Here is a 27,142-nt window from a genome sequence, read left to right as displayed (position 1 = left end):
TAATGCGATTAAGGGCTATATCATCTCTCCAAAAATATTTCATTACAAAGATTCTTAGAAACAAAATCATATGCAAGATCTAGAGGTTTATCGAAAAGATTCACAATATATAACCAGGAAGACGTTTTAAATACCACACATTAATGACTGGTCATTATAATTTTATATTGTTTATTTGATACAATCGTATCTGAGAATCAACAAATTCAACTTCTCAAATTTGATCCTCTTTATTGTTGTCCGCGGAAGTCATTATCTCATGCAATGCAGTTTTCCCTCTCTTAACAGTACTTTGTTGGCCTCTAATATAATCCTTGTATAAAATGGGCCTATATTTGCTTTCACTCTTTTCTTGGATAAGTGGGCTTGCTGGCTCAACTATTGCATCCATTTCTGGGCCATGACCCACTGCTATAGAGATCCTTGTCTTCTCCTCATTGACCACTGATCTATGCTCTACACTCTTGTACCTCCCATTACTCAATATCTGAGAAAAATGTTATGTTAGTAATTGAAATTTGGAAGCAAAAAGTCTGTAAAAAGAAGGTGCTTATAATAATATTAATATCCTAATAATAAAGTAGAACCTGTTGTAACAATTTAAAATACACAACTCATATAAAATTGGGTGGCAAAATCAGGCCATGAAAAAATAACTAGCGCAACCTACTCACATTTGAGCATGTTAATAACTTGTACATTTATAAACACATCCCATTTTGAATGGATCAATCAAATAGTTGGGTTGATTTAGACTAAATATACAGTTCAAGTTGACCCTATAAAAACATTATCAAAACAACTTTTTAACTAAATGAATTATTAAAAAAACAAGCAAAAAATTAAATATTTAGTAAGAGTGAACGGTTGTGTTTATGTAGTCCATTGTTTACCTGTCTTGACTCAGTACATAACTATCCAAGTAATCTTTTCATCGGGAGTCATTTTGAACTTTTGATCCCGGTTGTCATATGGACAAAAATTTTAGTTTAACTAGTTTTGATTTTTGACTTTGAATTTGGAAAGGTCAAATGCTCAAGAGTCAAGATCATCACTCAATCCAAGGTCATTCAGTGTATATCTTTTATCTTAACCGGCACATTAGTTATCCAAATCCTTCTATTGTCATTCTGATTACCATACAGTCAAAATATACAAGTTAAATCGAAAGCAAATATAATGATACTAACCTCCAAATAATCACCTAGGTTGACAATGAAAGTGCCAGGGTCATGGGGAACAAGAAACCATGTTTGATTGTGTTTAATTTGCAAGCCATGAATGCCATTGTCCATCAAAATTGTTAGACCACCATGGTCAGAATGAGCAGCAAGTCCCAATGTTTTGTTTGGCTCAGGACATGGTGGATAGTAATTTGCAGCTATTATTTGAGTCCCTTCATCTCCAAGTGACCTCTCTATGTAATTTGGATCAAGGCCTAATCCTTCTGATATTGCACCAAAGATTTTTACCGCAAGTTGCCAAACTTCCTTTAAGTACTCCTTTGCAACGTGCCTTTACATATATACATGTACAAATTGATTAGGAAAAATTAAGACGAACCTACTACAATAAGAGGGGGTGTTCAGTTAGTGTGCATTTTCTAACTCCAATCATAGGGTTGTGACTTCGAGTTGGCAAGGGAATGAAAAAAAGGTTAAAAAAACCCTACTACTATCTCTTCGCTCCCAAAAGAATTGGGAGTATTCATGTTTTTGAAAATAAAGGACAAATCATCTCATTTTTCCTTAAAATGGGATATTTTAAAATAAAGTATACATAGTAACTACACCAAAAGAACTCGTTACAGTTTTAATAGTGAAAAATGTATAAAGATTACAAAAATTGTAATCAGGGAACTTTCTTTTACTCTCCAAGATGGTGCATGTAAGAGGAAGGAAATCCCATCAATTATATATAGCCAGATGAAAGTAATTTTCAACTTGTGGTGCCAAGGAATACAAGGAATTGAATAAACGTAAAGAGTTTAAGTTATGTATATTGATATGAATATTTTTAACATGCACCTTCATTAGTTCAATATAACTGATTATAGTAGGTTACTGTTGTAGTTTTATGTGAATTGAATGAAGAACATAAAGCAAGAAACAGATTACAATTCAAATGAAGAAGTATAGAGAAGAAGATGAGAATCAAAGAAACAGAGGAGAAGAAACAGATATGAGATTACTTCATTCCTCATTCATGATTATACTAGACAACTTATCTATATATCTAGTTGGAGATAACTAACTAACTTGTGAATTAGTTACTAACTACCTAACTAATCTTTTTAATGGCTTGTAATTGTAATTAGGAAATACAGCTACAACAATAACAGTTTATTGGAATCTACAGTGAATACTGCTTAAGCTCTCAACTTGTGCATTTGTACTATGTTGCTTAACCATTCTCTACACTCCCCTTCAAGCTAGGAAGTAAGAAGATGTTAAGAACACCTAGCTTGGAACTAGCTTGGAACTGAGATGTTGTAGTGGCATTTTAGCGAGTCCTTTGGTGAGTAGATCAGCTGGTTGATCTTGTGTTGGAATGTGTTTTGTAGACACAAGACCTGGAGTGATTTTTTCTCTTATAAAGTGGCAATCAATCTCAATGTGTTTGGTTCTCTCATGATAAACAGGATTGGCTGGAAGTTGTATAGCAACCGTAGTGTTTGCAAATATGTTGATAGGTAGTGAGACTTCAATGTTGAGTTCTTTCATCAACTCTTGTAGCCATATGATTTCTGTGACAGTGGTTGCCATGCTTTTATATTCAGCCTCAGCTAAGCTTCTGGAGATAGTTGACTATTTTTTTGATTTCTATGAAACTAATGAACCTCCATAGTATACAAAATATCCTGTTACTGATCTTCTTGTTTGAGGACAGGAAGCCCAATCAGCACCACAATATGCAATGGCAATATTCTCTGGACAACTAGAGAGTAGAACATCTTGACCTGAATGATTTTTCACATACCTTACAATTCTTAATGTTGTTGTTATATGAGACTTATTAGGATGTTGTAAGAACTGACTCAATGTTTGAACCCCAAATAAGATGTTAGGTCTTGTCATAGTTAGATATGGTGGCTTGCCTACAATTCTTTGGTAAGCTCCTTGATCTGTTAAGGGATCATTCTCTGTCATCTGTGACCCACTAACTTGTAAGCCTCATCATCATATTGCTTGGTAGTCAATTTAGTGTTGGTGTCAATTGGTGTTCCAGCTAGATTGGTTGCACTTAAGCCTATTTCTAAGATTAATTCTAGTGTATATTTCCTTTGATGCATTAGAATACCTTTCTTGGATCTAGCAAATTCAATCCCTAAGAAGTATCTTAGTTCTCTCAAATCTTTTATGTTAAAAGTTTGTTTTAGCTGATCCTTTGTTTCTTCAATCAAATGTAGATTACTTCCAGTAATTAGCATATCATCCACATAAATGAGCACAATCACAATACCTGTTGTAGTCTTTTTGATGAATAGCGAATGATCATGCTCACTCTGCTTAAATTCAAACTTTTTTAATGCCTAAGACTGCTTTGCATTCCATTGTCTTAGAGCTGCTTTAGTCCATGCAGGAATTTAGTGAATCTACATACCTTATTCTTCCTTGACTCTTAAATCCCTGAGGAAGCTCAATATAAATCTTATTAGTTAAGTCACCTTGTATAAAAGCATTGAATACATCCATTTGATGGATTCACCATTTCCTTTGAGTAGCAACAAAGATAGTTCTTATAGTTTTCATCATCACAGCTGAACTAAATGTTTCCTGATAGTCAATTCCTTCCTTTTGTCTATATCCTTCAGCCACTAATCTTTCCTTATACCTCTCAATTTCACCTTAACTCTTATACTTGTTCTTATAGATCCATTTGCATCCTATAAGAAACTTTCCTTTCAGAAGAGTAGCCACATCTCAATTGTGATTAGTCTATAATACGTCAGTTTCAAACTTTATTGCCTCAATCCATTTAGGATCAATTATAGCTTCCTTATAACTTCTAGGTTTTGTATTAACGGGTACTTTAGACAAGTATGCTTGATAGGAATAGTATACCTTGTAATAGGAGAGATATTTGTCCAAAGAGTTGGGTGTTTGCTGAGCTTTTAGAGATACAAGTCCTTCATCCATAGTGGAGGTCTTTTATCTTTTGAGGATCTTTTGTTCTCTTCTGGTTGAACTGCTGGTACATGTGTATCCTGCATTATAACTTGTGTAGGTACATGTGGAGCCACAACAGATGAGTCTGGTTCCTGAGCATGATGTACTCCACTTGTATGTTGTTTATGAGTTATTTCTTCATCATTTAGTGAACTTGAATATTGGTGTTTGGTGATGATCTTATGACTTGAACGGGAATATATCTTCTTTGAATTACACATATCTATGTAGAAATAAAGTATGAGATGCTAGATCATATAGCAAGTAACCTTTTTGAGTAAAAGCATAGCCCATATGAATAATTATCCTTGACCTACTCTTAAGTTTATCAGTTTCTTGTAATACCTTGACCAAACACAAACATCCTAATACTCTAAGATGTGATAAGGAAAGAGGTTTATGAAATAACAGTGTGTATGGAATGTTGTTATTAATTACAGAACTTGGAAGTCTGTTAATAATATGTACAGCAGCCTGAACACACAAACCTCAAAATTTAAGTGGAATGTGTGCTTGAAATCTAATAGCTCTTGTGGGCTCAAAATGTGTCTATGTTTCCTTTAAGCAATGTCATTTTGCTGAGGAGTATAGGCACATTTGATCTGATGTATAATACCTAAAGATTTAACCAGGGTTGAGAAAACATTATTCAAGAATTTTGTATCATTGTCTGTCCTTGTGCATTTTACAGTCTTATCAAATTGTGTTTTAATATGGACTAAGAATTGTTAGATAATAATACATACATCTGACTAGAGTTTTAATAGAAATATCCAAGTGTATCTTGACAAATTATCAACCACGGTAAGGAAGTATTTATGACCATCATGAGTAGGGTTTTATAAGGTCCCTATAAATCCACGTACAATATATCAAAACAAATAGAACTTTTTAAAGTGCTAGTAGGAAAAGGTATCCTGGCTTGCTTAGCACAGGAACAAATAGTGTATTTGTCAACTATTTCAGTAATACTAGTTGAGTCTGATGACAATAATTTCTTTAATACTAAACTAAATACATAAGCAAATCTTTTGTGCCAAAAGGCTATGTCTATTTTGGATTATATCTTAAGCAAATGAACAAAACAACTAGCTGCAATACTAACATCTCTTGAACTTGGTTTGTTGGACAGTGGATAGAGTCCAAAATCTTCTTTACCAATCATCTTCTCCCTTCCATGTGGAGATCCTGAAATACACAAAAGTAAGGAAAAAAGTAGCAGAACATTGTAGTTCCCTAGTGAGTTTAGATACTGACAATAAGTTGAACTTGAACTGAGGTAAGTGAAATACTCCAGTGATGCCATTGTTGTTATGTAAAGTACTTGAATCAATAGATTTAACCAATGAAATTCACTATTTGGTAGATGTACTTTCTTTTGGATTAGTAGGTCCGTGGATAGTAGTTTTGTCTAAAAAATTTTGGTCTGCTACCATGTGATTGGTAGCACCTGTATCAATTATACATACAATATTGATACTTGTATTATTGGTGGAAGTTAAACATGTATCCGTACTTGTCACATTACCTACAACATTGGCTGAATGCACTAGATCTGAAACTTTGCTCAAAATCTGAAGCAACTATTGATACTGTTACTTTGTGAGACTGCAGTTTTCCAGTTGAATTCATTGTCCAGATGATGACCCTTGTATTGAGAAGTGGCCAATATCTAGATTAGTGGACTGAGAAGTATCGCTATGACCTCCATGATCTTGGGATATAGAATGTGCAGAGGCTGCATTGTATGCAGTTTTAGGTCCTTTTTTCTTGAACCTGGAATCTTGTGGATAGCCCATTAACTTGTAGCAAGTCTCTCTAGTATGGTTCTTGAGTTTGCAGTAGTCACAAAATAAATGACCATTCTTCTTGAATTTTTAAGATCTACCATTTCTAGAGTATGCAGCTATCTCAAAATTTTGTTGCCCTGACAAAGGATTAGGACCCAAGATTCCTATTGAAGCCACCACAAATTTCGGCTTTCATAAGACATGATCATGGAGTGCTTGATTCACAAAAGAAGAGGGTTCATCAACAAGATCTGTGATCACTACTAAAAAATCATAAAAACCGACCACAAAAAATAGATCACAAACTGCGGTCGGTTTTTTAATTTTTTTTTTTAAATTTTTTTTTAAAACAGCGACAACATATTGTCGCTTTTATATTTAAAATTAAAATAATTATTTCAATAATTTTAATATTAATTATTATTTATTTTACAAATAAAAATTAAAAAAATAAATATATTTTTATAAATATTTTTTAATTGTATTTTAAAAAAAAAAACGACTACTTGTTGTCGGTTTTTTTAAAAAAACATAATTAAAAAATATTTATAAAAACCGACCACTAGTGGTCGGTTTTAAATTTTAAAAATTAAAAAAAAAATTAAAAACCAACCTCTTGTGGTCGGTTTTTTAATTCAAATAAAAAAATAATCTAAAAAAAAATCGACCACTTGTTGACAGTTTTTGAAGTAAAAGGATAAAAAAGTAAATAATTTTTAGTAACACCTAATTATATATAGGCAATCAAATATATATATTATTTTCATAAAAAATAATTATATATATAATCTAATATATATATAATTTTTTAAAATTACACTGATCACACGTAGTCGATAACCAGTATAATAATAATAAAAATCATTCTTAAATTTTGTGAAAAAATTACACTAAAAAATATTTCAAATAAAATAAATAAATTACGTTAAACCTCTCCGTCGTATTCTTCAAGTCAAATTTTCCATTTTCAACAGTGTTAGCTCTTCCATTTGTCTTAGTTCTTGCATTACTTGAAGATAATAGTACAGCTTGAGCGCCTTACCATGTAAACGGGGTGACATCAACATTTGAGTTGTACAATTTTGAGACAAGACGTTTAAGAGCTACTAAGTAGTTACTTGAGGATTTGAGCCTTAATGAACAAAATAGTCAGATAACATAAACTAAACAACTCTTGTAGAATATAATGGAAGTTAGAAAATCATAAAGGGATCAGAAATGACCATTTCGTTGTTATAGGGTGGCAGTACATATTCCATGAACTTAATGCTATAGTACTTGATTAATAGTTTGAGCTCACAGAAAGTTGCAATAGTCTATCTTTTAATTTGATAAGCTCACCATTCTCGATGTTGCAGCTTCCCGTGAGAGAATCTATAAGCAGATTGAAGCTGCCATTTTGAAATATCAAGAAATTAAGGAAAATATCAAAGGTATGTTGACATAGTGAAGCTGTGTGGGGCTATCTTCAATTTACTATTGTTGTTATCTTCTTGTTATTGTTCATATTGAAGTCTAGTGAAGTTGTATCTGGCCTTGTTTGATTCACTAGCATTGTTGTTATCTTCTTGTTATTGTTCATATTGAAGTCTAGTGAAGTCGTGTGTGGCCTTGTTCAATTCACTAGCATTGTTGTTGACATCTTGTAGGTCTTGTTGTTGCTTGTTTTGAATGTGGTTTGGTTGTTGACTAAGTTACTTGAAAATGGTTAATTGTAGGGACTTTAAAGGGGATTTTTTGTTTTGAATGTGGTTTGGTTGGTGACTTAGTTACTTGAAAACGTTTAAGTGCAGGAACTTTAAAGGGGATTTTTTGTTTTGAATGTGGTTTGATTGGTGACTTTGTCACTTGAAAATGGTTAAGTGTAGGGACTTTAAAGGGGATTTTGTGTTTAGAATGTGGTTTGGTTGGTGACTTACAACAACAACAACAAACCCAGTGTATTCCCACAGCGTGGGGTCTGGGGAAGGTAAGATGTACACAGTCCATACCGCTACCTCCGAAGAAGTAGAGAGGTTGTTTTTGATATAAAATGGTGACTTAGTTACTTGAAAATGGTTAAGTGTAGAGATTTAAAGGGGATTTTTTGTTTTGAATGTGGTTTGGTTGGTGACTTAGTTACTTGAAAATGGTTAAGTGTCGGGACTTTAAAGGAGATTTTTTGTTTTGAATGTGATGTTGTTTTGATACTTAGTCACTTGAAAATGGTTAAGTGTAGGGACTTTAAAGGAGATTTTTTGTTTTGAATGTGATATTGTTTTGATACTTAGTCACTTGAAAATGGTTAAGTGTAGGGACTTTAAAGGGGATTTTTTGTTTTAAATGTGGTTTGGTTGGTGACTTAGTTACTTGAAAATGGTTTAAGTGTAGGAACTTTAAAGAGGATTTTTTGTTTTGAATGTGATTTTGTTTTGATACTTAGTCACATGGAAATGGTTAAGTGTAGGAACTTTAAAGGAGATTTTGTGTTTTGAATGTGGTTTGGTTTTGATACTTAGTCACTTGAAAATGGTTAAGTGTAGGGACTTTAAAGGGGATTTTTTGTTTTGAATGTGGTTTGGTTGGTGACTTAGTTACTTGAAAATGGTTAAGTGTGGGACTTTAAAGGAGATTTTTTGTTTTGAATGTGGTTTGGTTTTGATACTTAGTCCCTTGAAAATGGTTAAGTGTAGGACTTTAAAGGTGTTTTTTTGTTTTGAATGTTATTATGTTTGGTGATAACTGAATTTTTATAACTTGTTCTAATTAGTTGAATCTGATTGATTGCGCAGATGGAACCTGATTATAGCTGAATATATTAACGGAACAATGATAATAGAATGGGTATTAGGGAGGAATTTGTTGAAGGTGTCAAATGATTTGTTGAACATGTTAATACACTTGATGTTTGGACACATTTTTGGACAGTTCCTTGTCCTTGTGTTAGATGTGATGGTATAAATCTTCTAAATGAAGAAGATGTAAAGGAACATCTTTATAGAAAAGAGTTTCACGAGGACTTTTTAGGATTGCGTGGTATTTATGGTGATGTTGCGCAAAATAACTTTGTTGTTGGAGAAAGTAACAGGTCTGCAGGGCATGATGAATATCAAGATACTAGGATGACAGAAATGGTGCACGATGCTTTTGGGATGCAACACGGGGGTGACTTGAGGGAAATTGTTGAAGATGTTCCTAATAGCGAAACGGGCAAATTCTATGAACAATTGCATGTTGCTAGTCATTCTTTGTTTGATGGGTGTTCGCACTCTCGTTTGTCTGTTGTTGTAAGATTATTAAGCATTAAATCTAACTGAAATATTATTGAAGGAGAAATGGACTCAATGATACACCTTATTAAAGAGTTAGTTGACCCCGGCTTGGATGTTCCTGATTCTTTCTATAAGGCAAAAAGAGTGGTGTCAAACTTAGGTCTCTCCTCGATTAAAATTAATTGTTATGAAAATGGCTGCATGTTATACTTTAAGGAAGATGTTAACCTAGAGTCCTGTAAGTTTTGTCAGCACCCTCGATATAAGCATGGTTCTAGTGGAAATCAAATTGTTATTAAGTCGATCATTATTTACCTCTAATAACAAGGTTGAAGAGGTTGTACGCTTCAAACAGCCCAGCTCCTCATATGAGATGTCACAGTGAAAATAGAAGGCCCAATGGTGTTATGTGTCATCCATCTGATGGAGAGGCTTGGAAGTATTTGATGCAACTTATCCAGATTTTGCAGTTGAGCCATAGAATATTCATTTGGGAGTATCTGTGGATGGCATCTCTCTTTTTTCAGTTGGTATTGCGCCATATTCATATTGGCCTGTATTTATCACCCTTTATAATCTTTCTCCTGAAATATTGATGACTAGTCCCAATATATTTCTTAATTGTGTTGTTCCTGGCCTGCGTAATCCAAAAAGCGGAATAGATGTCTACTTGAAACCTTTAATTGATGAACTTCAAATTTTATTGCATGAGGGGTTTGAAACTTGGGACATGTCTCTTAAATAGAATTTCAATCTGCGTGCATATCTAATGTGGACTGTTAATGATTTTCCTACTTATGAAATGTTGTCTGGGTAGATGACAGCTAGAAAGCTGGCTTGTCCATACTGCATAGAAAAAATAAAATTTTTCAGATTGAGACATGGCAGGAAAAATTCATGGTTTGATTGTCATCGTTGTTTCTTGCCACCTGATCATGAATTTAGGAGACTTAAGAATGCATTTAGAAGGAATAAAAGGGAATATGGTGGTCCACCTCCAAGGCTGTCTGGTCATGACATCTGGGAGAGTTTAGGATTTGCCTAAACCAACAAGGAACCATTGTATAGGCTTGATGGATATGGCATTTTGCATAACTGAACTAAGCAAAGTATATTTTGGGAGTTAGAATATTGGCCAGATAATTTACTTAGAAATAATGTTGATATCATGTATACTGAGAAGAACTATTTTGACAACTTGTTCAACACAGTTATGGATGTCACCGGCAAAACAAAGGATAATCCTAAGGCCAGACTTGACTTACCAGAATATTACAAATGCAGAGAATTACACTTACAGGAGGGGCCCAATGACAATGTTCTTAAGTCCAAGGCTAGTTTTACATTCAATTTGGACCAAAAGTGTCAAATATGTGAGTGGGTCCAAAGTTTGAAAATGTCCGATGGATATACCTCAAATTTGAGAAAGAGGATTGATATGGGACAAGGAATCTTGCATGGAATGAAAAGCCATGATTTTCATGTTTTCATGGAACAATTACTTCCAATTGGTTTTATTGGTTTACTTGAAAACAAATGAAAACCAATACCAGAGATCAGTTTGTTCTTTAAAGACTTATGTGCCACCACATTAAAAGAAGAAAATCAGGCGCGAATAAAAAGTAATATTGTTGTTATCACCAATAAACTGGAGAATATTTTTCTGTCAGCGTTCTTCGAAGTGATGAAACATCTTCCCATTCACCTTGTGCACGAAGCTTGGCTAGGCGGTTCAGTTCAAACTAGGTGGATGTATCTATTCGAATGGTAAGCAATTGCAACATATTTAAATTTATACATATCTTTTTTAAATATAGTAAACATCTAATCTTAAGATTGTGCAGGGCAATTGAAAATTTGAAAAGGGGTCCCAAAAACAAACATAGGGTGGAAGACTCTATAGTTGAGGCATATCTTGCAAGAGAAACATCTCAATTTTGTTCATACTACTTTCATGATGAAGTTGTTTGTTAAGAAACCGACCGAATCGTCATCAGGACGATGTGAATGAGCCTCATTTACAACCGATATCAATTTTCAATCAATCTGGTTGTAAGTCTAAAAAGATCATACATCGCTAGCTCACTCCCACGGAACGCAAATTAACAACTTTGTATGTCTTGCTGAATTGCCTAAAAGTTGAGTCCTTTCTGAAGTAAGGAGATTAAAATTTTAACATATCTTATTTATTTACACATTTCCTTAAAGAAGCTAATTGTGTTTCACATGTTGGATCTTTAGTCAACGAAAATCAAGTGTATGCATCCCTTGCAACATGCTTTACATATGAGGTTCATAAGTATATTAATAATTCTACAAATTTTAAACATTTACACATTTCTCAACTAACATATAATATATATATATATATATATATATATATATATATATATATGTAATATTTTTAGGTACACCAGTCACCAAATGCAGCCACATATGATCAACTCTTAAGAGATATTTCTTTGGGTCCAGTTGAAGCTCATGCAATGTCCCATTACACGGTAAATGGGTTCAAATTTTTCACCAAACTACACTCCAGAACAAGGAAAACAAACAATAGTGGTATTTGGGTTAAGGGTGATAATGATGTTGATTACTTTGGCATCATACACGAGATCTTAGAACTGGAGTATGATGTTTTTTCAATAAAAAAATTATCCTCTTTCGATATAAGTGGTTTGATCCAAGTACAAGAGGCACAAGAGTACATAAGGAGCATAACATCATTTAAGTGAAGCACAATAGGTCGTATCCTGTTTACGATCCATTTGTTCTAGTGCAAAATGCTAAACATGTGTATTATGATCCTTATCCGTTGCGCAGTGATAAGTCTGATTAGTGGGCTGTAATCAAAACAAAGCCTATAGGACGGGTGAAAGTTGAGAATGTGGTGAAGACTGCGTATCAAAATAAAATGCAGATTGATCACCAGCTAGTGGACGTTGACTTAGTGGATACTTTGAATCACCTGGAAAATATATTTGAAGAAGTTAATATTGCGGAAGAAGAGACCGAGTAGGTAGGATATGAAGAAACTTCTAAAGAGGGTGAATGGTTTAGTGGAGAGTCTTCAGAAGAGGAGGATTAGTTTGTGTAGGTTGTATTTATTATGTATTGATCATGTCTTTATGCTTTGTACTATATATTTACATTTATGTTTTTTGTTTAAGATTGATATGTAATATACTTTTTAAGATTGTTGTTTTCGTTTTTCCATGATTTATATAGTAATAAAAATATTCTTTTCTATCTCGTATTGTTGAAGCGATTTGAAATGTGAATTTGTAAATAAAATTAGTTACTTGTAATGTTTTCTTATATATTCATTTTGTAGGAACTAACTACTTGTTAACTTCACATAACTTAGATGTAAGGCAGAGGTGACAAAGGTAATGAAAAAGTTATTCTTACCAAAATAAAAAAGAAAAAACAACCTGCGCCGTATAGACGACCGACAAGAATTCATATATCTAAGGGTCGGTTTGCTGACGTGAAAGCAAGACCCTCATATTCTTGGTCGTCTCAGCAGTCGGTTCCTACTCCTACATATGTGGGGCCACTTCATGGGTCTACGCCGACTCATTTTGTTCCTATCACTATGCCGCCGCCATCGCAGTACTATCGGACAACCGTTGGTCTATCCAGAGAACTACCATCGTCAGTACCCTCCTGTAGCAGTCACACTGTTTTACACAGTGGTTCTGCAGGATCTATTGGGTTGTCGGATATTTAGCTTAGAGGCACTCCATCTGGTGCTTCAGATCTGCCCACGCCAGTACATCCACCATCACTTACTCCACAGCCAGGCGACAAAGATGATTTTAGGAGGCGTTATCTTACTCCATATGCGACAGGGTAAGATTTTTAAATATAATAACATTATTCATTTTTTCATTACTATATTATTATGCTCTATGAAATTACTGTTTGATCTTGTGTTGTAGGTTTAGGACGGATGCTAGAGTTGGACAAATTGTGAGAAAATGCATTTGTCGAAACTTCAACGGCTACTTAACCAGTTGGCAAAAGGTTCCAAAAATTTACAGGGAAAGAATGTTTCAAGAATTTAATGTAAGGATTTAATTTATCAACTACTTAACACTTTGTTAGAACAAAAGATTGAATATTATATTTTTATTTTTATTGTAGAAATTTTACTAGTGGGATAATGCGAATGCATGTCTTATAAAGAGGAATTTTTTCGGAAGATGTAGATCTAGATTTAACGGTCTGTTGGATTATACTCGACCCAATTTGGTACGACCAGACTGGATTAATGAACCCTTATGGCAATAGTATATTCGCTATTGGGATAGCGAAGAATATCAATTGCTGAGGGACAAAGGAAAGAAAGCTCGGGCATCATCCAGGGGTGGCTCCCTACATACTGCGAGTGCCAAAAGTATAATTGTTGTGGAGGAAAAAATGGTATGTAACTTTTACAGTTTTAATTGTTTGTTTCTATTTACATTTTTAATTATTTAAACATTGATAATTTTTTCATATGCAGGAAAAAGAAAAGGGTAGGAGCATACCACAGGGTGAGCTATTCGAGGAGACTCGTCTGAAAAAGAAAAAGAACCTGACTAATGAAGATGTCTGGGTTGAACCTCGTGCAAAAGCTGCCCATGTAAGAATCAAATTTTGAATTTATGAATCTTTTTCTCAAAGTTGATATTATTCAAGTATAAGTACTTTAATATTTTTTTACTTTTAATTTAACTTTACTTTGAATATTGGACAAATATACGCAGCTCGTTAGTGAATATCGTAGTACTCAGCCTCCTGAAAGTCAAGGTGACCCACTACCCCAACATGTAGAGGAGGAACTACCCCAACATGTAGAGGAGGAGTTATGGGATAAAGCTGTGGGTCCTGCAGTTAGAGGCCATTACTACGGATACCACAAAAAAATTTGGCGAGAATATTAGGTGTTCGTCCGGCCCTACATACTCTAACTTTTCAGTTGATAGATAAACCACTGAAAGACTAGAAAATACGGTTTTTAAACTCACTGAAGAGCTTACTGAACAGAGAGAAAGGACGCAGAAGAAGGAAGAGGAAAAATCATCACAAATCAAGATGTTGCAGGAGCAGTTCATCTCTTTCATTCAGACTGCAGGGATTATTCCTCCTTGTCCTGGTGATGCCGTTCGGGCTACAAAAGTTCTATGCCCCCTGGATGATATCAACACAGATGAGGATATAAAAGATGACGAGGACGAATTCGATGAAGATGAGTTTTAGTTTTTTGACTTTTGTATGTGTTGTACTTTGAATTTAGACATTTTGTTGCAGTTTGTACACTTTCGAAACTATTGTTACACTTTCACTTTTGTTGGACATTTTGTATGTGTTGTACAATTTTGAAAGTATTACATTTGGTTTGTTGTTGTTGTTGTTGTAGTATTGCATGTTGGACCATTTGTTGATTTTTATCTTTTAAAAAAAAATTTCAGGAAAATCGACCACAAGTGGTCGATTTTTTAAAACAAAATTGCAGAAAACCGACCATAAGTGGTCGGTTTTCTAATATATTAATTAATTTAATAGAAAACTGAACACTTGTGATCGTTTTGTTTTAATTTTTTTTTTTTAAATTATTTTTTCCAATTTTAATTAAATAATAATGAATTATATATTTTTTTTAAAAAAACTGACCACAAGTGATCGGTTTTTAAAAAACTACCACTACTTTACCGATCATGCATTTTGATCGATTTTGCGGTCGGAAATTGGGAAAAATCGACCACTTGTGGTCGGTTTTTTCCTTTTTTTAGTAGTGGATTTTGCTTGCATATAGGAATCATTCGAACCCATAAGAAACTGAAATAGTTTTAGCTTTTGCAAGTTTATCATATACTCCCTAGATTTATCACATTCACATGATGGAGCAAGCACCACTGCCTCAAATTCTTTCTAATTTTGAGAAGGAAACAAACATAGAACTGGTTCCTTGAGTTAGGGTGGCAATTTCTTTATGTAAATTGAAGGTTCTTGATCCATCTATCTTATTGTATCTTTAAGCAAGATCTCTCCAAATATGTTGGGCGCAAGAAGCATACATAATGCCACTGAGCAGGCCTTTCTCTACAGAATTCATGATCCATGATAATACAACTGCATTAACTCTTTCCCAATTGCCCTCTAGTCCTGTAAACTTCTCTTTAGTGCACGTTCCATCAACTAAACCTAGTTTATTTCTTCCTAACAGTGCTATTTTCATAGATTTATACCACAGAGAATAGTTTTCTGCATGAGTAAGTTGGAAAGAGATGACTTGAGCACCACTTACATCTTTAGAATAAAGAAAAAGGGGATGATTATAATCAATTCCAAGATTCTGAGTGCTACCAGTTCTTTATTGTGGCTCTGCGCTCACCCCATGAAGACCTGAACCAGCTGCATTATTTGTCATTCTTGATTGTAAAGATTCCAGTGAACCACTAGAACTGGTTGTTATCAATCTTTAGCGAGATTTGATCGAAATGTTCAACTAGTAACACCAGCTGAAACCTAGCTCTGATACCATGCAGTTTTATGTGAATTGAATGAAAATCAGAAAGCAAGAAATAGATTACAATTCAGATGAAGAAGTATAGAGAAGAAGATGAGAATCAGAGAAATAGAGATTCAGAGAAACAGAGGAGAAAATAGAGATACAGAGAAACAGAGGAGAAAAAACAGATATGATATTACTTTATTTCTCATTAATGACTACACTAGACAAGTTATCTATATATATAGTTGGAGATAACTAACTTGTGAATTAGTTACTAGCTACCTAACAAATCTTCTTAACGGCTAATAACTATAATTAGGAACTACAGTTGTAGCTGTAAATCGTAGACTGTAAATTGGAATCTACAGTGAATACTGCTTAAGCTCTCAACTTGTGCATTTGTACTATGCTGGTTAACCATTCTCTACAACTGCCTAATTCTTTAGGTTACCATAGTTATTGTAAATTAACTTAACTAATAGAATAAAAATCTTTATACCATGAATACATACATATAACATAAAATCCAAATTTAATAGCTAGCTAGGAAAATATTAAGCAGGATGATATATAATTACCTGTAGCTAGGAGGATTATCTGGCCAAAGGTGATAGGTATGTGGAACTAGACCACCATAGTGCCTCAGAAAGTCCCTCCAATGGAGGGCATGTTTTCTGCTAGTGTTCAAGCTTGTTCCATATCTTACTGGATCCATCACATTTTCTGAAGCATATCTCATTTTCTCATCCAATGGCAGATTGAAAAATTCTTCTATTACTTTAAGCATTTCATCCATGATAGAGATGTTTATACAATGATTAGTCACCTAAAGAATTTTATTTTAATCATATATACGTGACAATTCAAGGTAGATAATTCAAAGAAAAGACAGAAACTACAAAAATTAACTACTAAAATAAAACACACGTGGCTTATCAATTTAGCACATTTACTTTCATGTACAATAACTAATATATGACTGTAAGAAGTTGTAAGCAAAGTCATAGCGATTGTACGTATAATATAAGGCAATAAAAAGAGAAGGATTTAACTTATATATACTGTATAAAGAATTTCGCACTATATATCATTGCATTTAGCTGTTTAAACCCAAGATTTATTTTTTTATTCTGTTATCAGAGTCAGATTCATCCAATTTATTGATTATCCTATGTGAGTCTCCATCTTATATTATTCACGCTCTAGATGTTCAATTTTGAGTGTACAACGGGTTAATTCTCCCACATTGGTTGTGGATGATTGTTTGATCTCCTTATATGATTTTGGGAGATCCTCCCCTGTAAACTAATTTTTATTTTGGTATAGGATTGAATTGGGCTCAACATCCATTTGTGTACCTTAGATTAATTACTTTGATTTAAAATTCAATAGAAAAAAGGAAAAATAAAATAAACATACACCTTAACTTATTATATTTACACAAATCTCCACTTATCATATTTACACAAATCTTCACTTTTACCTTAACTTATCATATTTACACAAATCTCCACTTATCATATTTACACAAATCTTCACTTTTACAAGGTAATGACAAAAATCTCAACTAATTGTATGTTTTCATGGGATGTATTGGGAGCTAGATATATCTTGACAGACTTAAAATTGAAAAAACGTATCGGAAGCTAATTATGTATCTTTACAAAGCAAAAAATGTATTTTCGTTGAACGTGTTATGTATCTCGACATATTAGAATCGAAAAAAAATATATCTAAAGCTAATTATGTATTTTTACAAAGGAAAAAATATATCTCTATTGGATGTATCGGAAACTAATTATGTGTCTCGACGAACCCAAAATTAGAATTTTTCAGTAATTATGTAAAATATCAAAACTTATCGAAATTCGAAATTTCTGTTGTTTGTGAAAAAGAAAAGGAGCTGGGAAAGCTAAGTTACCCTAAAGAATCCCCATTGAGCACAGGCAGAGCTAATGGCATGTATAGTTGACACTCTTTGCTCAATAGGTCCATCGAGGCCACTCAAATCTATAGCAGGAATAAAACCATGGATCGCCAACAATGGCCTTTCAGCTTCTGGAATTGGCAAAACAAATTCGGAAGGCAGTATTTTCATGTCATTTGAATTGTCAACTAGGTATTTTACACCTTTTTGGTAATCAATTCCCATAGTAATATTATTATCATTGTTGCTGTTGCAAGAGATGGGTTTTTATGGCCTTTTTTTTTAAAATTTTTGAGGAACTTAATTTTTCTTTGCCACGCGTTGTGGATATCCATGCACATTTGGCCAAATTTTATTATGGTATCCATGCACATTATGCCAAATTTTGGGACCTAGTTAACGGAAGTATTGATGCCAGCTCTTTTGTTATTATTTAGAATTTAATTTTTGTGTTGGTAGAAAATATTTTATACTATCAAATAAAATTGATCTGCTATTATTGTAGGTTATCTTTTTTTTTTTTTTAAATTTTTATATTAAAAATTAGGCAAGCAATAATAATATATATTTACCGGATAGTATAGAATATTTTGTATATTAATATTACATAAAACTTAAATTCTTATTTAAAGGGTGTGTTCCATACAAGGAAAATGTTTTTCCCACAAAAATTAATTACCTCTCACTTACTATTTGGAATTTGGTGATTTGAGAAAAAAAAAATTGTATATAATTTTCTCCTTTCATTTTACATGGCACATTTTTCTTTTTAATCTATCCCAAAAGAATGTCATTTTATCATAAATAGAAATAATTTAACTTAAAATTCTCATGTTACCCGTAATAAAATAACTTACAACCCCATAAATAGCTAAGAATTATTCTAGTCCACAAATTTCAAAAGTCACTTTTTTTCTTAAATATCGTGCCAAGTCTAATAATGCCAAATAAAATGAACGAAGGGAGTATATGATCTAGGCAAAAACTATGAAGGATGAGGGATGGAGGTTCGAAGAAAGTTAATCAGTGTGAAACTTATTTTCTCTATCTTCGCTTGACGTAATTATTTTGTAACAAACTTGTTATATATTTGGACACAAATATACATGATATGCATATTAATTTGAAACTTAAAAGATTCTACACTCGCACAATTTTTGAAAATAGCAATAAAATCTAAATAGCGATCTAAAATGAACATTTTCCTAAATTTATTGAAAAACAAATGAAATGAACACAGAATTTGGAAAATTCGGCTGGCTTTTTTCTCAATTCATTCACCCTAGCATATGTACAAAACTACATGAACTAGGAAACAAAGTAGTATACCGACAGCTATCCACTAATTAAGTTATTTGCTAATGGCTAATAAATTTTAACTAACAGTCTAAGTCATCGACTGATTCTTAAAATTGTTTTCAGATTTTAATTGACCTTTATACCTATTAGATCCCTACTATCCCATATTTAAACTATTTGAACACTTTTTGCTTATATGACACAGTGTGTGTCATGCACGTCAGAGAGGCGTATGAGACACATTTATATTATACTAGTCAAGATATACGCAAGCTGATTCGAACATCACGATTAATTAAAAAAAAATATCACCTAAAATATTTTTCTTTTTACAATAATTAAAATTTACACATAAAACTTGATGTTTCTAAATCCACTTCATTTACCGTACACCCTTGGGTGGTAATAAGTAGCAAAATATTTTTTTTCAATCCTATTTTACAAGCTTTAAAAATTCTTGAAATTTGAAGTTCTGCTCAAATTCTTGAATAATTTTTACAACTGGACCGGATATTTGAAATTTCTATGATTTTTTCGAACTTCAGAAAATAATGCTCGAACTTTCCCTATTTTTAACTGGTGTATTTTTGTCCATCATTTTAAAAATAATTAAATTAAAAAGTGAATCAAAAAAAAAAAATCCAAAAATACAAAATTATCAAAACCGTGAGGTACACTCTGTTAAATGATCTATCCAAGTCTACAATTTATATGGAAAAGGACCTGAAATGCTCTTCAACTATTTAAAATGGTGCAAAAATATCCTCCATCTACCTACTGAGCCTAAAATGCCTTTCAACTATCTAAAATAGTACAAAAATATCCTCTCCGTCTACCTATAGGGCCTAGTTTGCCCTTTTATTGAACAGATTAAGTTATTGAAGGGCATTTTAGGCGCAATAGGCAGATGGAGGGCATTTTTGCACCATTTTAGATAGTTGGAGGATATTTTAGGCCTTTTTTCGTATATACCATATAAAAATTTTATAAAAATAAATAAAAATAAAAATTAAATTTAAAAAACGACGGACAACGTCACTTTACAAAAAAATAATTTTTATTTAGTTTTAAAAAAAGTGACGTTGTTCGTCGTTTTTTGTAAAAATAAATAAAAATTAAAAATAATTACAAATTGCGATGGACAGCATCGCTTTTCTAGAAATACCCTATTAAAATTAGGACGCTATCCGTCGCATTTATTAAAAAAAATAAAATTATAAATACTCTTTCATCCATAATTAGTTTACAAATAATTAGTTTACGGATAGCGTTGTAATTTATTTACAAATAATAATAATTAGTTTTTGAAAAGCGACGTAGTCCGTCTATTTTTAAATTTAATTTTTATTTTTGTTTATTTTTATTAAAAGCGACGGACAAAGTCTCTATAATTTTTATTTTTTAAAATATTAATTCTAGAAAAGCGACATTGTCTGTTGCAATTTTTAATTATTTTTAATTTTTATTTATTTTTTACAAAAAACGATGGACAACGTCGCTTTGTTAAAACTAAATAAAAATTAATTTTTTGTAAAGCGACATTATCCGTCGCTTTTTAAATTTAATTTTTATTTTTATTTATTTTTATTAAAGAGACGGACAACGTCGCTATAATTTTTATTTTTAGAAATATTAATTCTAGAAAACCGATGTTGTCCATCTCAATTTGTAATTATTTTTAATTTTTCTTTATTTTTACAAAAAGCGACGGACAACGTCCTTTTTTAAAAACTAAAGAAAAATTATTTTTTGTAAAGCGACGTTGTCCGTCGCTTTTTAAATTAAATTTTTTTTGTTTATTTTTATTAAATTTTTATAAAAATTTTATATAGTATATACGAAAAAGGGCCTAAAATGCCCTTCAACTATCTAAAATGGTGCAAATCTGCCCTCCATCTACCTATTGTGCCTAAAATACCCTTCAATAACTTAATCTGTTAAATAAAACGGCAAACTAGGCCCTGTAGGTAGACAGAGAGGACATTTTTGCACTATTTTAAATAGTTGAAGGGGCTTTTAGGTCTAATAGGTAGGCGGAGGATATTTTTACACCATTTTAGATAGTTGAAGGGCATTTTAGGCCTTTCTCCGTTTAATTAAATAGAACACAAATTTTTGTTTTATTAAAATGTCTTACTTTTAAATATTTTAATTTATTTGTAATTTAAAATTTAATTACTAATTTTAAAGTTTGCAAGTTAATTCACAAATCAAAAATTGTCAAGAATTTTAACAACCTCCGATCATAGTCTTTTAAAAATTACAAATTAATAAAAAACCTGATTAACATAGACTGATTGATTATCGATCCCAATTGATATATGGACAGATTGATTATCGATCCAACAAACATACACATATTGATTATCGATCTGATTGATATATAAACATATTGATTATGTATCCGACCGATATATGAACAGATCAATTATCGATCGGACTGATATTATACATCGGTCTTCTATGTTATTCAATAGCTGACCGATTAAAGTAATTGATCCTACAGATTAATCATCGATTCTTTTTTTCTCCGGTAGATTACACTCTCTCTCTCTCTCTCTCACACACACACATATATATATATATATATATCAATTATCGATCCGACTGATTTTATACATCGGTCTTCTATGTTATTCAATAGATGGCCGATTATAGTAATTGATCCTACAGATTAATCATTTATTAATCATTAATTCTTCTTTTATTCGGACATATACATAATTTTTTTTCTTTTGAAAAAAATTGATATTAAAATAGAGGATAATAGAATATTTATAATTTACGAGTAGAGACGACATCTACAAATAAAATACAAAGAAAAAGTTAAAAAATAATAAGTTTTTAATAAGAATGGAGGAGAAAAATAGTTAGAGAGAGGGAAATAAGTAATTTGAAATTGAAAGAATGGTTGGAGTTTTATGTTTTAAATATTTTTTATAAATAACTCTAATAATTGTTAATACTAGTTTAACTACACGTGCCTCACACGTGGAACATATCATTATTTAAAATTGAATGATTTTGTTTATTGTGATGATTTCTAAGGAAATACAAAAGTTCAAATCGCTTTTCAAAGATCCTCCATATTTTAACATAATAATGTAAATATAAATATATATTTTAGTGTAAGCACGCGAGCGCGCGCACACACACATATATATACTAGTCTAAGGTATGTGCGTTGCACGTGTATCGAATGTTAATTAAATTTAAGTGTATATAAAAATAAATTATTAACTAAGTACAAAATTTTTAAAAATATAATGTAAAGTTTTGAAGATAAAAAGTGTCGTTAATTAAAGAGGAAGGATAAATAAGTGTCACACTAACAATTAAGGACTAAAATTAGATGTAGCCCAAAATATATTTCTCATTCAAATATATACTATTTAGTCTTTTTTATAAGTTAAGATGGTCCGAATTGACGACAATTGAAATTTTAACATTGTAAATATTATTTAGTCATTATAATAATTTTTAATTCTAAAATCACTTTTTTTTTAAAATAGTGTTATTTTTATAATTAGCATTTTATATTTTAATAAAAATTGAGAGCATTTTTAATGATTATTATACATCTTAAACATATTAAGGGCTGTTTGATTATTGAATAAAGTGGAGTTATTCATGTATTTAAATTATGTATAGCTTATACAATGTTTGATAGGTGGATGGAAAATAAGTTATTGATGTATAAATTAATACAATGATTGACTTACAGTTAAAATATTTCTCAAGTTATTTATGTATAATTTATTTCACCTTCTATATCGCATAAAAAATACATAAATTTTCTCATAATGAATTCATATATTACGAATACCATCAAAATGTTATTAAGGTTATGCTTGTTTATTTTAACCATATTTGAGACATTCTGCAGATTTTTAAATTAAAACTACAAATTTAAATGTGTTTTAGTATCGTTTTAAATTTTATGTGAAGTTAAAACCATCAAGCCCAAAATATTATATAAAGTTGTGTCACTGGTGTAATTTTTCTTCCATTAGTTATTTAGGATTTCTTTACATTGTGCATATTTTAGTGATTTTATTTAATTAAAATAATATAATTATTAAAGTAGGCAAAAGTGACATTCATTACAATTTTTTGTTCAATGTGCTACATATTTTTAAGAAAATTCAATGTATTACTGATTTTCTTTTCAACTACTACTTTAGTTAAGTATATTTTTTCACAGTTATTTGGGAGCATGTATTGCAATTGCATATTTACTTCTATTCACATTACTCATTGGCATTCATATCCTTAGAAGTTCAGGGGAAAAAGTGTCTACATCCACCATTTTAGTTGTTTGATGGAGTAGCCTTGGACTTTCTATTCATGTAAGGTCACACTTCTATTTATAATGATGTAGGAAAACTTATCCTACTGTAAACGTTTCTTCACTTTCCGTTATATTCATTCAAAAGTATTTATAGGCTAGCTAGACATGAATACTTTTAGGTGATTATTCCTAACTAATCAAATCAAAATAATATAATTGAGAAATTTAGTTGGCATGAGATAATTTATGAGTAAGCTAATGAAATATATATTATTTCACCCCTTCACTACTTAGACTAAGTTGCATTACGATTTTGTCCCCGTTAGTAGTATAATTGATCTTTGGAATAGTCTTACACTCGTCCTTGTCAATAACATAAGATTATCATTTCAGCAGAACAATACCTTATAGGAAGATTACATATTTTTATCAAGACATTAATTTGGGAAGTCTTGATATAGATTCTTATAGTCTGATTCTTTCCCAAACACTGCACATAGTACGAGCTTTAGCATGTGGTGAATTTTACTTTATCACTTACTCCCGTCAATCAAACTACCAGAAAAATATAAGTAGTAATTTTGTTAAAAATATAAATAGCAATCATAATCAACAACATTAATACCACAAATAATCAACAAATCTTAAAAATTTTGAGTGGTAAGATGTGGATAAAGGTTCGCCATCGTTAGAGATATCAAAGAAGGAAAATATATTATCTCTCCAAGACAATCCTACCTTCACCTTTACATAAAAACTATTTAGCTCAAAGGATGCATAGTTATGTTTTATTTACGGGCGCCAATAGCAACATTCATCTGGTCTTTCCTCCATCGAGAAACATCTGAAAGCAAATTGTATGCACACAACAAAATTCTTTGCTAGAAATCACATGGTAATATAAATAATTTAATTTTTTCATAAGTAAATCAGTTGACATAAAAAATCTCAAACAACAATGAAACAAAAATCAAACATACTTGATGATCTACGAAGGACATTAATAGCCAAACTCAAAACTGGTAAACTTTCAACTACTTTTACCAGTGATGTTACCTTTTTGGGGGAGAAGATTGTCTCATATGATTGTTTCCTTATCTCATGGAGTGCTTCATCCCAACCTTCCGCACATAATAGTGCCTGATTACATACAGAAGTAGATAGGATTAGGATTGGAACATGTTACCTATAAAGAGTGTAAAGATGCCGAAAGAAGGGATGAGTGGCAAGTACTTTCATCTTGATGATGAAAATCTATTACACACATATATAAGGGAATCCTGAACTGTTAAGGGGCTGATCTTCTCAAAATTTTCCACAATGGTTTCAGCTCATCCATATCAAAAGTTGAACCCTCATATATACTATTTTAAGTTGATCATTTATTGTTGAGTGGGGGTTAGGAAAAAAAAAGAAACCAGGTGAAGGAGAGATAATCACACAATGTAGAAGCTCCTTAGATGAATAAGTATAATGAACTGAATCATCTAATATGTGTGTGGAGCCGAAAAAGCATCCAAGAAAAGATTGATGAAACTGTCATCTGCCCTATACCTCTTTTTGTTTATCTTCATAACTTTCACTGAACACAAAACTAATTAGAAGTAGCACACCCAAAGAGTCCTAATTGAGGAGGCTATGATATCACGCATCCAGCATACACAAAATGGGGATATGAAATTTATAGGAAATATATTTAGATGTTTCTTGTCGATCAGACTAAGACATAGCCGTGTGACTCATTTCATCTTCCTTATCGACTTATGGGGGGCCATGTCTTTTACACGATTGACAATGAATCGCAATATCGAACCAAGATGTCAAAGAGAAATATCTAATTATGGGATGTCTTGATTTGATATACAGAAAAATCTTCAACCTATCAACTAATTTAACATCATCTGGGAATACTATCACTAATAAAGGCCCAACAACATTAACAGTTCACAATGTCGTTTGTTGCCTGAACAAAAACTTAATGGATCAAAAGGTATATGAAACTATGATTTAACTATGGGGTTCAAAGGACTCAATTCTTTTCTCTTTCAATATACTTTCTAGCTTGTTTTTTTTTCCTTAACCATGGAGTCTTCAAAGTAAAAGTCTCCCACTCTTACACCACAAAAAGAAGTGACCGGAGAGATTAATCTCTCCATCCTTAAGCAGAATATAGGTGTGAGATCTAAATAACTAATATATTATTAATTATTAAGGTTTTAATGATCTAGACGATCAAGAGCAGAACATAAAACTAAAGTTAATGTTTGAATTAACTATCATGTATTTAAAAATAACATGTATATATCTGATAAGGTATTGAATAAGGTCATGGAGCAGAGGGAGGCATAAGAACGGGAAAACAACAATGTTAACATTTGAATCATCGGTCGTAAATCCAAAAACAAAACAATATTGACTTGACTTACTTTTATCTCCACTTTTCTTTTGGTTACAATTAAACAAACAACACCAGAATTGAAGAAGATCTACAACAATATTACAATTAGTAAACTAATTAGATAAATAGAACTCAATTAGCATACTAACCTCAACTGTGTTGAATTTGAGTCGAGCTTCCTATTGCTCACAAACTTAAAGTGATTGATATAAATGATATCACTCCCTAAGATTTTAATACACTGAGCAGCAAGATTCCTTGAAGATCTCTTTGTGAGCTTAATGCTCACTGAGCATGAGTACATATGGAATAGGCAAACCATTAAAATAAATTAGAAGTTACAAGTTACAAAATCACGATGATCTAATATATAATTTAAGAGAAAAAGAAAAGATATACATACAAAGCACTGCAACGCGCACCTTTAACAGATTACTTTCATCTCAAGACGCCACAATTTTTTACTCATGTTATGATTTAATAACACGTGAAAGAGAGCCCTCTAAATCAGAGGTAATATTTCACATGAACTGAACTTCTTCTATTTTTACTTTCCTTAATTTATTACGACAGCATCCAAAACTATACCACGGTTTTAGGAGGAAACAAAATCGTACAATTAATTTTTGAAATATTTTCAGGATTATGAAATATTCTTTCCATATATTTCGGATCTAAAATTTCATATATTATTAGGGCTTATATATAATTATAATTTATTCAATTTAAAATATTATAATATAAGTGAAAAGACAATTTCGTCTATTGCATAAAATTTTAACAAAGGACAAAAAGTTCAAATCACTTTTCCAAGGATCTTCACACTTTTAATATTACATATATATATATATATTTAAAATCATTCCTTATTTTTAAAGTGAAATCTTTGCAAAATCATTGATTACATTCGTATTATACTTTAAACTTTTAAATTTTTGGTAATTCTTAAATTTTTCTTATTCTAAGCTTTTATATTTATTTCTAGATTTTTCAAATCATCTTAAAATCAAATTTAGTTGATTTAGAATTTTTAAACTAATGAAAAAGGTATTTAGTTATCATTAATTCTGATGACTTCTGTCACACCCTTTATTTTACCAAAAAAAATTATATTTTAAGTTCGAAAAGGATTTTTATTATTAAAGTGACAAAATAAAATAATTTGTTTCGAAAAAGAACTTTTAATCAAATATCAGATTCACCACTTGGCATAAATCTGGTGTGCCAAGTCACCTTTGAAAAATCCTTCTTCAAAACGATTTTGACTCTTTTAAAAACGGATCCGCGAATAGAGATTTCGACTAAGGAATTCTGTTGACCGAAGGAAAGGTGTTAGGCGCCCCTCGATCCCGTGGTTTGACCTCGATCGCTTCGTGGAGTATATTGGAAAGTAGACACTATGAGGTGAATAAACCACACAAAACACACAAAACAAGAAAACAAAATTAAAAATCAAAATAATATCCAGTCCGCATTATATAATCCCCAAAAAATAGAAAAATGCAAAAATGTAAA

General features: G+C 31.7%; 1 protein-coding gene across 2 annotated transcripts; it reads right to left on the bottom strand.

The window, feature by feature from the left end:
* LOC107878307 (protein DOWNY MILDEW RESISTANCE 6) lies at positions 1-26,187 on the bottom strand. 2 transcript variants are annotated; one of them, XM_047415353.1, is made up of 6 exons: positions 26,050-26,187; positions 25,777-25,915; positions 24,286-24,369; positions 16,291-16,538; positions 1,191-1,515; positions 2-487 (listed from the first exon to the last, which is right to left on the bottom strand). In XM_047415353.1, exons 4-6 carry the CDS (start codon positions 16,506-16,508, stop codon positions 215-217), a joined length of 816 nt encoding a protein of 271 aa, XP_047271309.1. In that variant the 5' UTR covers positions 16,509-16,538; positions 24,286-24,369; positions 25,777-25,915; positions 26,050-26,187; the 3' UTR covers positions 2-214. The 2 variants fall into 2 exon arrangements, with proteins under 2 accessions (XP_016580729.1, XP_047271309.1); XM_016725243.2 differs by lacking the exons at positions 24,286-24,369; positions 25,777-25,915; positions 26,050-26,187 and adding an exon at positions 17,634-17,919 and having other exon boundaries at positions 1-487.
* Between the last annotated feature and the right edge of the window lie 955 nt (positions 26,188-27,142).

The sequence above is a fragment of the Capsicum annuum genome, chromosome 7 (genome assembly GCF_002878395.1).
Source record: "Capsicum annuum cultivar UCD-10X-F1 chromosome 7, UCD10Xv1.1, whole genome shotgun sequence".
Taxonomy (NCBI): Eukaryota; Viridiplantae; Streptophyta; class Magnoliopsida; order Solanales; family Solanaceae; genus Capsicum; species Capsicum annuum.
The sequence above is the reverse complement of the archived record's forward strand: the minus strand, read 5'-3'. Positions and strand labels throughout refer to the sequence as shown.